The 14,888-nt window shown below is 46.5% G+C and overlaps 1 protein-coding gene across 2 annotated transcripts; it reads right to left on the reverse strand.

Annotated features, from left to right (window-relative positions):
- Positions 1–6,510: 6,510 nt before the first annotated feature.
- SPRY2 (sprouty RTK signaling antagonist 2) lies at positions 6,511–11,798 on the reverse strand. 2 transcript variants are annotated; one of them, XM_005213881.5, is made up of 2 exons: positions 11,250–11,798; positions 6,511–8,328 (listed from the first exon to the last, which is right to left on the reverse strand). In XM_005213881.5, exon 2 carries the CDS (start codon positions 8,275–8,277, stop codon positions 7,330–7,332), a length of 948 nt encoding a protein of 315 aa, XP_005213938.1. In that variant the 5' UTR covers positions 8,278–8,328; positions 11,250–11,798; the 3' UTR covers positions 6,511–7,329. The 2 variants fall into 2 exon arrangements, with proteins under 2 accessions (XP_005213938.1, NP_001069615.1); NM_001076147.1 differs by lacking the exon at positions 11,250–11,798 and having other exon boundaries at positions 6,511–8,407.
- Between the last annotated feature and the right edge of the window lie 3,090 nt (positions 11,799–14,888).

The following is a 14,888-nucleotide window of genomic DNA, read 5'->3' on the forward strand; positions in this document are numbered from 1 at the left end:
ACTTTGCCAAATGTTTCCTTGGGGGAATCAAATTCCCCAGGACAGGAATTAGATAGTGCTACTAACCTTTATCTATGGTTTAGAACCTAAGTCCTGGTTATTAGCTTCCAAAGAGCTGTGGGCATCGTTCTTATTTTGCTCGTCCACAATCACAGATCTAAATGACTGCGTTTCCCCCCCACTTACTGTAACATCTTTTACACTGAAGATACACCTTAAATATAAGTCCATGACCAGAAGTGGCACTCTGAGCCTGTAGTTTTTATCATTCACATGTCAGGGCAAAGGCTCTGAAGACACATTATTGGGTTCTTATAAATTCTCACAGATGATGAGAATCAGATCAATAGTTTGTAAAAGAATCCATTTCCAAAGTTTAAGCTTCAAGGTGTCGTGTTAATGAATGGTTGGAACAAAATCGAATTGGGCTGTATCCTAAATGTGTGGTCAGAATCCAGGTGACACGGGAACCTGAATACGAATGTTGACTGTGTGGTTGTTGGTGCTCCTGGAGTCAATGCCTTGTTGGCAGAGGGGTGGGTTAGAGACAAATCTCTCTCAGGACATCCTCGCCACTAGTGTGCCAACATAGCAGGTGCTAAATGCTGATCCCAAGCCTCTGTGCTGCAGCTTGATGCATGCAGGGCTGCTTCGTCACTAAACTTTATAACATTCGCAGTGACCCTAAAATGTAGTTTGGAACTTGTGACTTGGAGCAGGAAACTCGGGAACAGTTTCTGGTATGACTAGCAGAGGGTATGAGGGCTACTTTGTGCCCACTTTGGAGCAGGAAAGCCAGGTCTAGGAAGGATGCATTGGGCCTATTAAGAACTTGCAGAAATGAGAGGTGATACAAATATGGTAGTTACCAGAGCCATATTTAGTGTTACAAATATGGTAGTTACCAGAACCCTGCTTGACTGTAAACCCTATGTGAGTCAATAAAACAGATGTTATGGGAACACAGAACCATTTTTTAAAAATGGAAGTTCTACTGACTTAGGTGGGCTTTCCTGGTGGCTCAGATGGTAAAGAATCTGCCTGCCATGCAGGAGCCCAGGGTCGATCCCTGAGTTGGGAAGATCCCCTGAAGGAGGGCATGGCAACCCACTCCAATACTTTTGCCTGGAGAATCCCCATGGACAGAGGAGACTGGTGGGTTACAGTCCATGGGGTCGCAGAGTCAGACACAACTGAGTGACTTTTACTTCACTGACTTGGGTGCCAACGGTGTTCACCTGGGCTTTGAGAGCCATGTGCACATGTGTGTGCTCAGTCGTGCCTGACTCTCTGTGACCCACTGGACTGCGGTCTGCCAGCTTCCTCTGTCCACGGGATTTTCCAGGCAAGAATACTGGAGTGGGTTGTCATTTCTTCCTTCAGGGGATCTTTCTGACCTACGGATCAAACCCATACCACTGAGTCGCCTAGGAAGCTCTGTGAATCTGCAAAGCCAGGTCTCTGACATTGTGTTTTGGCAAGGGTGGAATTACTCCAAAGCTCAACTACTTCCTTTCACACTATCATGAACACATTTTTTCTTCTCAGCTTGTTTATCCCCAATTTGTTCTTCATGAGTATTCATTTTTCTAGGTACAGAAGCATGCTCAAATTATAGGTTAATGACAAGAGGTAAATTCCAACAAAAACTGGAAAAGCAAGAATAAATAGATCTTTGCAACTTATGTCTTAGTTACATATCTTAAAAATGTATTTTTAGAGAAAAGTTTTAATGAATCGTGAAATTAAGAATGCTGCTGCTGCTGCTGCTAAGTCGCTTCAGTTGTATCCAACTCTGTGTGACCCCGTAGACGGCTGCCCACCAGGCTCCCCCGTCTCTGGGAGCCTCCAGGCAAGAACACTGGAGTGGGTTGCCATTTCCTTCTCCAATGCATGAAGGTGAAAAGAGAAAGTGAAGTCGCTCAGTCATGTCTGACTCTTAGCGACCCCATGAACTGCAACCTACCAGGCTCCTCCGTCCATGGGATTTTCCAGGCAAGAGTACTGGAGTGGGGTGCCATTCATAGCAAATTATAGGTGTCCAAGTATTAATCGAACATCTCTACATTTCACTTAGAATTTAATATACAAGCATGGTGAATATAGTTTTATTTAATGAATAAAGGTAGTCCTATTGCATCTCCCTGAGCAAAAAACTCCATGGCTATTTAAATGGGCTACCCAGGTGGCTCAATGGTAAAGAATCCGCCTGCCACTGCAAGAGACACTGGAGATCCAGGTTTGATCCCTGGGCGAGGAATATCCCTTGGAGAAGGAAATAGCAACCTGCTCCAGTATTCTTGCCTGGGAAATCCCACAGACAGAGGAGCTTGGCAGGTTATAGTCCATGGGGTGGCAAAGAGTTGGACATGATTGAGTGAGCACATATACACAACTGTTGCAAAGCCCTGGAGACCAAACTCACCACAGAGAACACATCAGTGCTTTACCCGTCTTCTGTGTTTCATGGCACCTTGCTTGTGCCTTTGCTGTGAAAAGTCCTGTCTTGCGTTGGTCATTAACCCTTTCCTTTTATACTTCAACAACTAGCCCTGTGATGGGTAAGGCGTAGGCATTCAAAAATAAAAAGTGTTAAACTGAAATGCGTAATTATTGATATTTTCAGGCTCAAATTCCATTCCAGGGGTAGGGGTGTGTGGTCCCTGTATTAAGCTAAAATTTTATTTCTTCTCTGTGCATTAGGACTGTTTTGAAAAATAAACTCCTTTGAAGTATGTTGAAGCTTTATATGCTCATGTAGCCAAGCCAGAGGCCAAGGCAACAGGCTTCATTCTAATCTCCTTTAATAGTTCAAAAAACATTAGTTACCAACTAAGACTGGTTTTAAAAAATTCTCTAGGTTGATAAAAATGTACTTTTAAATAAAAATGTGAGGTACTTCCCTTACGGTCCAGGAAATCTGCCTTCCAATGCAGGGCACTTGGGTTTGATACCTGGTTGGGAAACTAAGATCCCATATGCCTCTTGATATAGCCAAAAAGTAAAAAAAGAAAAACATGGAAACATTTGAATAGTCAAGTGTTAATCTTTTTTTATTTGCTATGCATCTATATATTTTTATATTCTCTCTATATAGAATATAATGTATATTACATAACATGTATTATATTCTAGATATATTTCTCCCTTTGACTGTAAGTTAAACAAGTATCTTTAATTTTGACCAGAGGTATAGTAAGTAAAATGCACACTGTCTTTCATTATTCACATAGTTGTCTCTCATTTTATAAGGCAGATAGAGGAATGAATGATATCCAAATGAAACCCAAACTATAATCTGGCAGCTTTATCCTCCCATGAGCGGCCAAACCAGTGGTTAAGTAATCCAGATGTAAAGCTTCATTCTGACAATCAGTTCAGAGAAATCGGACAGGCCTTATTTTAAAATTCTGCTCTATTCTTCACTCAATGGAGACACAACCTTGGTATTTCAGAGAAATGAAGCAATTGGCCTAAAGTAGAAATGAACATCACTTGTGTCTTAATAAATACTAAAAACCAAAGAATGGATACTGATACACTATTCATGTAACTAGTTAATGCCTATTTATATTTTCCGTTACTAAAATAGTGTGAACTATCGTGCGCAAGATGACTAACAATGTTTTTGATCTACACTGTTTAGCCCATTTTCAAAGCTGAGACTTTGGCACATACAGGCCAATTTGGGATGTTACTACAAGTGAAACTCAAAACCCATAAACCTTTGAAAGTTCTGACATGCATGTTCAAAAGCGTCAAACCCATCAACCGTCTATCCAGCATCTTGCCGCACTGGGCAAAGAGTGAACTCATTTATCTGACCTCATCACTATCTTACATAACCTGGAGGCGAGTAGTCCCTGAGACAAAGGTGTATTGGAGAAAGAATTTATGCACAAAGTTTGGTTGGGAGTACCTGCACTTGGTTTTGGCTTTCTTCTTTCACAGACAATGCCCAGAGCATGTTCTGACAAGGAGAGCCCTGGCAGGGACTTAAAATCTCAACACACATAAATGACTGTTTTCAGTAACAGCAATCAATTTGTCATCCTTAAATGAATTTCAATAGTTTCTAAGAAAATAAAAGGCAAGAAACCAGAATATATAGCAAAGATATCCCTAAATGCTAAGCAGTCAACTAATGCTGACTGTATCATTGTACTTTTAACCTATCACAATATCCAAATAATGACCACTGCCTTATCAACTGGTATTTATAAGAATTTTCATGAATTTGAGGTGATGATTCCTCCACCTTAGTGAGATGACCTGGAACACTGAAAAACTCTTTTAACACACTGAAAAGTGAACATCAGCTTTTTCAACCTGTTTAGATAGTCATTTAATATTTCAGTTTTTATATTGCGAAAATGAATTCTCTATTGGTTTATAGACAAACTCAACATTTAATAGATTAGTTGGAAGCTTCTTGAGGAATCCAGTTTTCCTTATTTATCTTTAAATAATTTTTATCAGGACTTTATATATACTTATGCCAAGTTCTTGGAGAAGGTAATGGCAACCCACTCCAGTACTGTTGCCTGGAAAATCCCATGGACAGAGGAGCCTGGTAGGCTGCAGTCCATGGGGTCGCAAAGAGTCAGACACGACTGAGTAACTTCACTTTCACTTTTCACTTTCCTGCATTGGAGAAGGATATGGCAACCCACTTCAGTGTTCTTGCCTGGAGAATCCCAGGGATGGGGGAGCCTCGTGGGCTCTGGGGTCGCACAGAGTCAGACACGACTGAAGCGACTTAGCAGCAGCAGCATGCCAAGTTCTCTTCTAGCTTCAGCTGGTTTATTACCATGTTCCACATTCAAACTAGTGAATTATGGTTTACAACGGACTTCACTCAAAAAACAAAAAAAGACAAATTAGCAATTTCTAATTCAGTAGGTCTCAAACTATACAGTCACTAGTAGAATGATTAAAAATGCAAATCCTTAAGCAACAGGATAAGAAACTGATTCAATAATCATGGAAAGAGGTCCTTAATCTACATTTTCAATAAACGACCAATGGCATCTGATAAATTTATCTAGATTAGACTTTGAAAGCTGCTCATGTGTTAAAAAGAAAAAAAAGGAACTCTCAGAATTTCTATACCAAAATAGTTTTATCAGTGCATATGGCAGTATCTGTCTGATGAACAGTCAGAAACTGGTTAATCAAAATTTTTGTGCTTTATAAATTCTGAAAAACTATATAGTGAATAAGAAACTCTGCCCTATTTTTTCCCTAATATTCTAATTCTGAGACCATCAGGATTAGACCTTAAGAGTATTAGAATTGCAACATTCAGTATTCCAAAGTTGAGACCAAAGAGTAAATAATTTCCGAATTAATTTAGCTTTGTGTTTTTTGAAAAGCATAGAGGGTACTAAAGGTGTCCTTTTACAGCAAAACATTATAGCAATGTCTTGGTTTAGGAGGCTATATAGTTCCTTGAAAGCCAATTTCAAAAAACAAAACAGAAGACAGCCTGTACTAAGACTTCTTAACTAAGGCCTTAGAACAGGAAACGAGAGATTAAACAATAATGACAGGTAAATCATTTCCTAGACTTCCGGTGATTCTTGGCAGCAAAAGCTTGTGCTTTTGGAAAAAAAAATAATCAGCCATGAAGTGACTAATCAAGTGACTTCTTACAAATAAGAAAACCCAGTATTTGTCAAGATGGGCTTGTAAGAGCTTGTTGTATGCTTGCTTCCAAAAGATAACTACAAACACTGGCTTTTTTTTTGCCATACTGCAGTGTAAAATTTTCCCAGTGTAAAATTTAACAATTTCCTGGATAATCTGATTAAACAACTAAGACAGGGACTCTCAAGTTGGCCTCTCAAACAACTAAGTTGGGGTTGCTTGGGCCTGAATTATTAGGCCAATATAGGATGAAATTCCTTGATACCCAGTACCTGAATCAAACAAGTTATATTTTCCATGTCTTTTTCTTGTATCATGGCGATAAGCCCAACAGTCTAAAACCAGAGACTAGGAAAAACACGGCCAGTTAAGTCAAGAAAACATTTTGCCTCAATTGTAAGCATTGATCTGTGTTTACTGCATGCCTGACACAGAGACCAGTCAATAAATGTTGAACCAGATTCATTTCTCTGGTCTTAAATCAGCCTTTACATTCATTCTTAATAACTTTATATAAAAAAAAAAGTCTAATGGTTCATCTTTTAGGTAAGTCTCCTGAATGAATTCCTTAAGACTTTTTTTTAAACCTGCAAAACAAAGGCTAGTCTGCAAATCAGCAAAACAACAGGAGCCAAAATGAGCCCTCCTATGATTAATACCGTTAAGTGAGTCAAGTGCTCAATTATTTCTCCTGATTGCTAGAATTATCCCTGAAAATCACCAAATCTCCACTTTAAAGCAGCAAGCATAAGATAAGTGAAACTATATGTCACTGAAATACTATTTCTAAAATGGTTTCTTTTTCACTTCAAAAAAAAAAAAAAAACCAAAGAAAATGTAAAATAAGACAATACAGCTCAGTTTAATTTCAAACGTTAATATATTTTCTATTTTATATTTAACATATGCATCTGTAACCCCTCATTGGCAGCAACTATCACATCCTCATAAAAGGGGCAAAATCTGTAAGATGCCTCTTAAAATAAATATTCTTCTTTATAAAATAATAAAACTTCAAATAAATATTCTTTACACTAAACAATATGTTGAAAAAAATTAGAAAATAAAGGTTGAATTTTACTGTAACTGTACAATATACATGAAGTCCAAAGGGAAATCAGAGTCTTACAATAAAGGCTTTCTGTAAGGCAAAATACAATCTAAAAACATACTGATTGATTCACATTCTTCCGAATGTACAACATATTAGTATAATATTTTGTGAATGTGCCGTATAGTACGGCACAACTTGTTTTTCACAGTTGCAAATATTATTGTATATACAAAAATATAGCACATTATCTCTGGAGAAAACAACGGGGGTGGGAGAAGGGAGAGGGGCAGTCATCTGCTAATTTACAAATTTTGCAAGTACTATTCACAAACAAAAACTTCACCTAGAGTGTCTATTGCTTTAGCTTATGCAACATGTAGGTCACCAACGTCTGTATCCCATACTCTGAGCTCCACTAGCTGAGTTCTAACAAGCATATCAATTAAAATGGCACATGGATGAAAAAAGCATTTCACTGCAAACAGCACAGGATATCCCAACCCTCTATCAACAGTGCCAAGATTCTAGCTGCTTAGTTGGTTGCATATGTGTGTATTTAAAAAAAAAAAAAAAGGAGGGGCAGAGGGAAATAATCCTTATGACTGCAATCTTCCTGATTCATGATGCTATGTTGGTTTTTCAAAGTTCCTGGGTGGGACAGTGGGAACTTTGCAGCAAACTGTGTTTGAATTTTTACAACGGCACCCAGGCCTGTTCACCCGGTCATAACACCCCTGGCACAATTTAAGGCAACCCTTGGCTGGCAGGTAACACCATAAGCAAGGCAGAAAGAGGGACATGACGCCCATGGCTGACCAACGTGTACAACAGTGAGACTGGCTACAAGAGCACGGGTTGTCCGCACAGTTGTCCTCGTCGTCGTTGGAACAGTGATAGAAGAGACCCTTCACACAGCACACGCAGGTCCCGTAGTCGATCACGTTCTGGGCCGAGCAAAGGCACTGCTTGTCGCAGATCCAGTCTGACGGCAGAGGCCTCGGGTAGGTGCACTCCTTGCACTTGCACTTGCCGCAGTCCTCACACTTGTAGGCGTGCAGCCCTACATCTTCCTTGCTCAGTGGCTTCAGCTCACCTGGCTTGAGCTCCGATTTGGGCTGCACTCGGATGATCCTGTCTGCCAGAGGCCCCGAGGAGAAGGAGGATCCTAGGAGCCTCTGTTCGGAGGAACTGCTGCTAGTACTTGTCCTCGTGCTGCTGCGAGAGCCCGAGCTGACTGTGCTGATGGACCGGGCTAGAGAGGCCCTGGCTGAAGGGTGGGCCGGTGGGTGCTGGGGCCGGGAGGGCTGGCGGGGCTCGGGCAGCCCGTGGAGTCTTTCATGTTTGTGCTGGGCCGTGGGGCGAGGAGCAGGCTTGAGCCCAGCTCTGGGGAGCACAGTGGGCCCCTCCGTGTACTCATTCGTGTTCCGGATGGCCCTGATCTGATCCAGAGACAGCACGTGTACCTGCTGGGGGAGGGCGTCCCTGGGGTCGGGCTCCCCACGCTGCCGGCCACTGTCACGGGGTGCCTGCAGCAATGGCTGTGACCCGCTGCCACTCTGAGCTCTGGCCTCCATCAGGTCTGGGAAGTGTAGTCACTCCAGCAGGCTGAGAACACATCTGAATTCCTGCGGAAACCAAGAGGAAGGAGACGGTTTACACTCCAGAATACTACCCACTCTCCACCCACCTGGCTTAACTCTTCACTCCCCACATCCTCTGGAGAAACAGACTTTGAAAATGGAGTGGCTGTGGAACATATTAGGACAGCTGTCTTATCCACGCCTGTACCCAAAAGTAAAAATTACAGCTAGGTATCCACTGTTCTTTAATCCTGTGAAGTGTAGTGACACCAAACTGATCTTTGCTTCAATCACATGAGTAAGGATTCCTTACTCGTATAAGCAAAAAATCTGCAAGGTTCAGGTTCCCTGTAAAAACTGCAGGAAAGTACTCTTGGAACATAACTCATACTGACATTTTCAAAAGCTGAATACCTTTTCAAATTGTGAAATAGGTTTCAACTTATCATGGTCATTTTTGCCTGGAACTTCAATAGATACAGCCTAGAAATTCTTGGTTCCTACTTTACATCTGCTTTTACATTAAACAGCTTGAACTATTCTGTGACTTTACAAAATCCCATAGGATGAAATGACATGCAAAAAAAGGGTAAATACTTCTCTTCCCCAGGAATATACAGTTTATACAACAATCATGCATTATCATTAACTATATAGTAGCACGAAGTTATAGAATTGAAAATACATCAATTTAAATCCTGTTAGGTGCCAGGAATACAATAGAGCAAACTTACACCTCTAGCAACAAAAGAGAGGAACTTATTTTCAACTTCCCAACAACTTGAGAATCACATATTTTACAACCTGAAAGCCTCGGAGAAAATCTTAAATTCTGCAGCTAAAAGACCCGTTTTCCCTGTTTTAGAAATGAATCACGTCAAAATCTTAACTGCTTTTGCCCATTTCCCAAAACCTAATAATTGAAAACATACACTGGTGATAACAGGAAGTGATTTAAAAATTCAAGTGTCACATCGCAAATCTATCAATCCTGACAAGTAACCGCTTAAATTGCCATCCCTCTGTTAAATTTCAAAACGACCATCCTCTTTGTCAACCCAGTCTACAATGACCAAAAACGCGCAAAAGTGGACCTTCATCCAGTCTGATTTTTTAGAAAACAGACACAGGCAGGTGACACACGCCTTCCAATTCGGAAAAAGGCAGAGCTGGAAACCGGATCTCAGCTCCAAACAGAAAGGCAGACAAGACAGCGCTGTTCTTAGTTTATCGGCTCTATCTGCGCTCCAACGCCGTCCCCAGCAGGTGGGACTCTGTCGGAGCCCCGAGGGACTTTTCTCCGGGAGGACAGACGCAGCCCAGCGGCCAAGCTGGCCCCCTGCGCACAATCCCGGGACGGACAGACAGGCGGGGGCGGGGGTGGGGGGGAAGGGGCGGGGGTGCCTAGCAAAGGAACATGCCCTGGAACGCTGGAGGAACCCCTCCCTGCCTTTCCAGATAGAAATCTCTCCCACCCCGAAGAACTGGCTCCCAGGTCCAAGAGGGAGCCGCTTCACCCTCAGGCGGAGGTCACACAGCCCATCGCAGGACGTTCCGGCCAAGGCCCTCGAACGCAGGGCACTGGTTTCCAGCCCCGACTCCGCGAGGAAGAAAGTCCTGCCTGAGACACAGAGCCGGGTCATCTAACCCTGGCACACTCGGCGACGCCACCCTGCGCTGACCTGAGGGGCAATGCCTGCAATGTGCACGCGCCTGTATATTAAAAATATACATCTGTATGCAGATATGTATTCAAGTCTCAGAAAAATTGCTTTAAAAATTAAGAACATTTTCCAGCGCCTTACGCCGAGCATGCAAGACCCAGGTCCCTAAGCTGGACACTTGCCGCTATGCTTGCAGTGCAAAGTAGCATCTTTTGGGGGGTAAGGAGGTTTGCTAAAGTTATTTCCGCTGATCCCTCTTCCCCTTCGCAGCACCACCCCACCCCCGCCCCATGCTCCCTCGTCAACACCCCCCCCCCACCACTTTTAAACCCCCCATTAAGAACTGTGTGTGATCAGACTAAGGATGAGGGAGAAAGGACTTCAGCACAAGGGTGCGGCAATCCGACACAGAAACCGCATTGTAAAAACGCACAAGGTTCCGAATTAAAAAAAAAGCAGCAACCACACAAAAAAAGTGGATCAGTCCATCAAAGTAAAGTAAAAAAAAAAAAAAAAAACCCAAACCTAGTCTCTTTTGCCACCTATTTTCAGGTAATGGAAAACGATCGCGACCGCTTGATGACTTTCTTCCTGTGCTGGGTCAGCCCAATCGTCCAAAAAAAAAAAAAAAAAAAAAGCGTGACCCAGGCCGACCGCGGCGAACGGAAAAAAGAGAAAGCTGCACTTCCGAACCGCGGAGACGCGGCGCCAGGCAGGGCGACGCTCCCACCCTCTGCGTGCTCGCCGCAGTCCACGCCGAGCTGAGGCGGGGGCGCCCTCCACTCGCCACCCTGTCCTCTTTTTTTCCACCCGCTAGGCAGCGACCCGCACTCCCTCGGTACCCCGGCGCCCCTGCCTCGGGACTGCCTCTCCCGGGACCTGCCTTCCCCGGAGAGAACAGGTTCGAAGTGCGGGCGCCTTCAGCGGCGCCCTGGAAAACACAAAGTGGTTCCCTGCCTCTCCCGCTCTCGGCGCCCAGTTCACGGCCAGTGCGCCGCCGTGAGCCGGCCGCCACCCGGAGACCCCCAGCGCGGGTGCGCTGGGTCGTGGGGCCGGGGACACGGCACCCCGCGCGCGCTGCAACCGCCCCCCCCACCCTCGCGCCGCCGAGGAAGGCCGAGGCCGGGGCGAGGCTGATCCGCGGGCAGTTCCCGGGCTCCCCACGGAAAACCTGCGGGGGAGAGAAAGGGAGGCCCGAGGAGAGCCGGACCCCACTGCCGGTCCGGCTGCACCTACTCCATGTTGCCCACAACGCGCCGGCCGCGGCGCCAGGAAGGGAAGAGCCGGCCAAACGCGCCTCACCGTGATCGCGGCTTTGCACCAACCCCTCTCCGTTGGATTCTCTTCTTTCTGAGATGTGCAAATAAATCCAGCCCTGATGCAAACTTTTTGCCTCTCCTTCCTTCCAAACTCTGCTTCAGTCTAACTTCTGAGCGATTGGCTGGACGAGAAAAGGAGAGGAAAAAAATCCGGAGCCAAGTCCTAGCCGAAGAACACTCTGGAGTTCGGGGCTGGAGGCGACCCCCCTTCTAGAAGCGCACGCGGAGTATTTCCTTTTTTTTTTCCCCCCCTTTTTTCTCAATGAACTGGAGGCCGAAGCGCCAACGGCGAGTCTCCTCTCCCAGCAGATGAGCGAATTGAGAAAAGAAAACGGCCTTCGCGAGGACCTAAAAGCCAGATGGCTAAGTCGTGCAGCCGCGGCCGCGTCCGAGCGGAGGCGGCGCGGGGGCGCGCGGGGCGGCGGGACGGGCCGAGCCGGGCCGGGCGGGCGCGGGGGCCTGGGCGCTGCGCGCTCCGCCGGCCCCTCTTCTCCGCTCGCGCTGCGGCGCGCAGCTCTCGGCGGTGCAGACTGGGCGTTGTGGAGGCGCGGCGGCGAGGCTGAGGCGGGGGCGGTGGGTGCGAAAGAGGAGGAGGAGGAGGAGAAGGAGGAGGGTCTGGGGCCCGGCCGCGGGGGGGGGGGGGGGGGGCTCGCCGTTGGCCTGCGCCCTCGCCTTTCCGGAGGAGGCAGGGAGCTCTGCGGCGGCCGCGGCAGCAGTAAATGGCGTCATGTGGATCCGAGGCGGAACAGAGCAGTTGTTGTCCCAGAGGATATATCGCATCCGGTCCCAGCTCATTGGCTCCGCGGGGCTACATTCACTCACACTCCAGCGCCCGCCAGCGCTCCGAGCCGCAGGAGGCATTCAAAAGGGCAACCGCGCCGCCCCGCGCGTACCCGGGCCGGTCCTGCCGCCCGGGCCGCCGTCACGCGCGGTGCCCGCGGGGCCGGGCTGGGCACGGCGGGGTCAGTTGATCTAGTTTCAAGGAAACACTGACCTTAAAGTTTTCCCCAGAGGCCAGGAGGACGAACCTTGAGCTCGGTGGATTTAGGGAACTTTCTCCCCGCCACTAGGAGAAGGGAATGAACGTTTTAGACTAATCCCGGCCAGGCTATGTTAGCACTAAAAACCAGTTGCGGGTTTTGAGACTTTCTTCGGAATCCATTGCAAGACAGGCTCTCCCCTTTTCTATTCCCCCTCGAGGGGGCGACGGGGAGAGAAGCAGGGGGAGGGGTAGGGGAGCGGGAAGTGAGGTGGGAGGGCTATTGGTTTATCCTTTGTCTACTGGATTAACCCGATTATACACCAGGCACCGGGACAAACCGCCTCCCCCACCTCCGAGCGGCGTACGAGAGGGGCGGAATGCAGATTTGGGTTTCAAGTACCTTCTGCTCTGGCCGGGATTTGCTTTTGATGGTGTCAATTGTAGCTTTTCGGTTTAATATTAGATGTTCTAACAGAGGGAGTGAGGTACAGATGGAAGATTTGTGAAGATCTTTCTTACCGTTTTGTTTCACGCAATTGCTGATGGAAATGCTACAGTCTAGGCCTTTAAAAATTTTAGTTAACTCAATCCTACACACGTACACGATAACTAAGGGCCACATCACGGGCTTCTGAAATGGGAGGGGGCTCGCTGTTCCACTGCAGATTTCCTCCTCAACTAGAAGAATCATCTTTCATTTCCGACTCTCCTTGTCACGTAGAACACTCCCCAATAAGATTCTGTTGTCCATTTTGAAGGTGATCTATTTTCCCACTTACAAAAAGAAATGTAAAGATAGGAAATGCATACATATGCACTGCTCTAACTGCCGATCGTTTACAAAGAAACGTGCAGGAACGTGGGAGCACCAATGGGAAATTAACACCCCCCCCCAACACACTCTTAATATTGGATTCAGAATGATTTACAGAATGATTTTACTTTACAGGGAAGTACGGTCAGAACTCCCGAATAGCACCTGCGACCTCGCGGTCCTGGGGTTAGAGTTCTTGAAACTGCTAGGAAAACGTGGTGCTAGATTTCCCGGGTCTGGTTCCAGCCCACCTCGGTTCACAACCGCCCTGGCGCTCGCCGCCCTGTCCCGAGCCTTCGTCTGCGGATGTCCCGGGCGTGTTCCCGGCCACGCTTTCTCCCCTGCCTTCTCCATGTTTCTCTAGGGCTCCTCGCCCCGGGTTTGGAACCAGAGGTGGCAGGGGAAGTGGCCTGCGTTATTTCCGGACGCTGGCCTCCTGTCCACCCCCCACCCCTCGGGTGCGGGTGGACCGGGCTAAGTCCGCCTGCTCCTCGGCGTCCCCAGGACAACGGGGCCTCCCCTAGCCCCGGCCGCTCCCCGGACGCCCGGGTCCTCAGGTCCTCCGAGCCTCCGAGCGGACGCAGGCGCCGCTGCGCTCGCGGCCCGTCGGGCCACCAGGGGGCGCCCACTCGCCCGGCGCGGGGCTGGGGTTGCTTTCTTCAACGCGACTCCACGAGAGCAGCCGGGGTTGCCTTCCAAAATGTACCTTGGTCCGGCCGGTTCACAAAGAATAAAAAGACGTTTTTCATGTAAGTGCAACAGCAGGTGCCTTTCCCTACCCTCTCAGCGGACACATTCCGTTTGAATGCGAATGAGGGGCCCAGGTGCCGAAGAACCCCAGCTTTTCCCGAGGGGGACGGAGTTGGCGGCCAAAGCCAGGGTGTGCGAGGCTGGCGGGAACTCGCTGCCTCAGTCTGGCCAACAAGTCTCGGGCCGAACAGGTGAAAGAAACCCGACGGCTGTTGCTTAGGGGATACTTGTGTCAGGCTGTGTTTCCAGCACTGCAGGAGCTCTGCGAAAACACGCTGTTGGGGCTCAAAGCATAAAGTGGAATTTAAGTTAGAAGCTTCTGGCTGTTTAGAACACCTTCTGTGTTTACAGAGCCAATAGGGAAGAATCTAGGAATTTATTTTTAATGAACTGGAAGGAATTCCGTGTAATCTAGCTCACCCAACATCCGGTTTGCAAGCTGGGAAAATATTTAACCTATACCTTAAGGGCAATGTAAAAATGAGAATCTGTTGGGTTCTTTCTAATTTACTCCTTACTGTTTTTTTAAAATTATTATTCATTGTTGCTACTTTCCGCACGTGGTGTATAAAGCACTATCTTGTGCCTCCAAGATTACTTAGTTGTGATCCCCAAGAGGAAGTATGTTTGTGTGTGTGTGTGTGTGTGCGTGCGTGCGTGCGTGCATGCACGCCTAGTGAAGTGTTTGGTGTAGCTATTATAATGTGTCCTAAGATTGATTTCATGTTATGTGCCAAAATTATAATGGGTTAATTTGGGGAGATACTTTAGAGTTTTGAAAGAATGTTATGTAAAACTTCACAATGGAGTCCATTTTCAAATGTGTTGTGGAGAGTTCGAGAGAGGTAACCCTAATATGTGAACAGGTGTTCCTGCTTGACTGATGTTGAAAAATGCCCAATCTTTGGAAACACCTGCTACCCCAACACTTACCTCTAGTTCTCTGGAGGCACAAAGTAACAGGTGCTCTTAATCGCAGTCATTGACCAGTGGGATCTTATTTCTGCCTTTTAATTTTGTGTTCATTTCTTTGGACTTCCTTTTTTTAACTATCACTTGCTGACTCAATCGCTTCT

The sequence above is a fragment of the Bos taurus genome, chromosome 12 (assembly GCF_002263795.3).
Source record: "Bos taurus isolate L1 Dominette 01449 registration number 42190680 breed Hereford chromosome 12, ARS-UCD2.0, whole genome shotgun sequence".
NCBI classification, from domain to species: domain Eukaryota; kingdom Metazoa; phylum Chordata; class Mammalia; order Artiodactyla; family Bovidae; genus Bos; species Bos taurus.

Coding starts and splice junctions, on each gene's coding strand:
- SPRY2 (XM_005213881.5), bottom strand. CDS start 8,277: ATGGAGGCCAGAGCTCAGAGTGGCAGCGGGTCACAGCCATTGCTGCAG.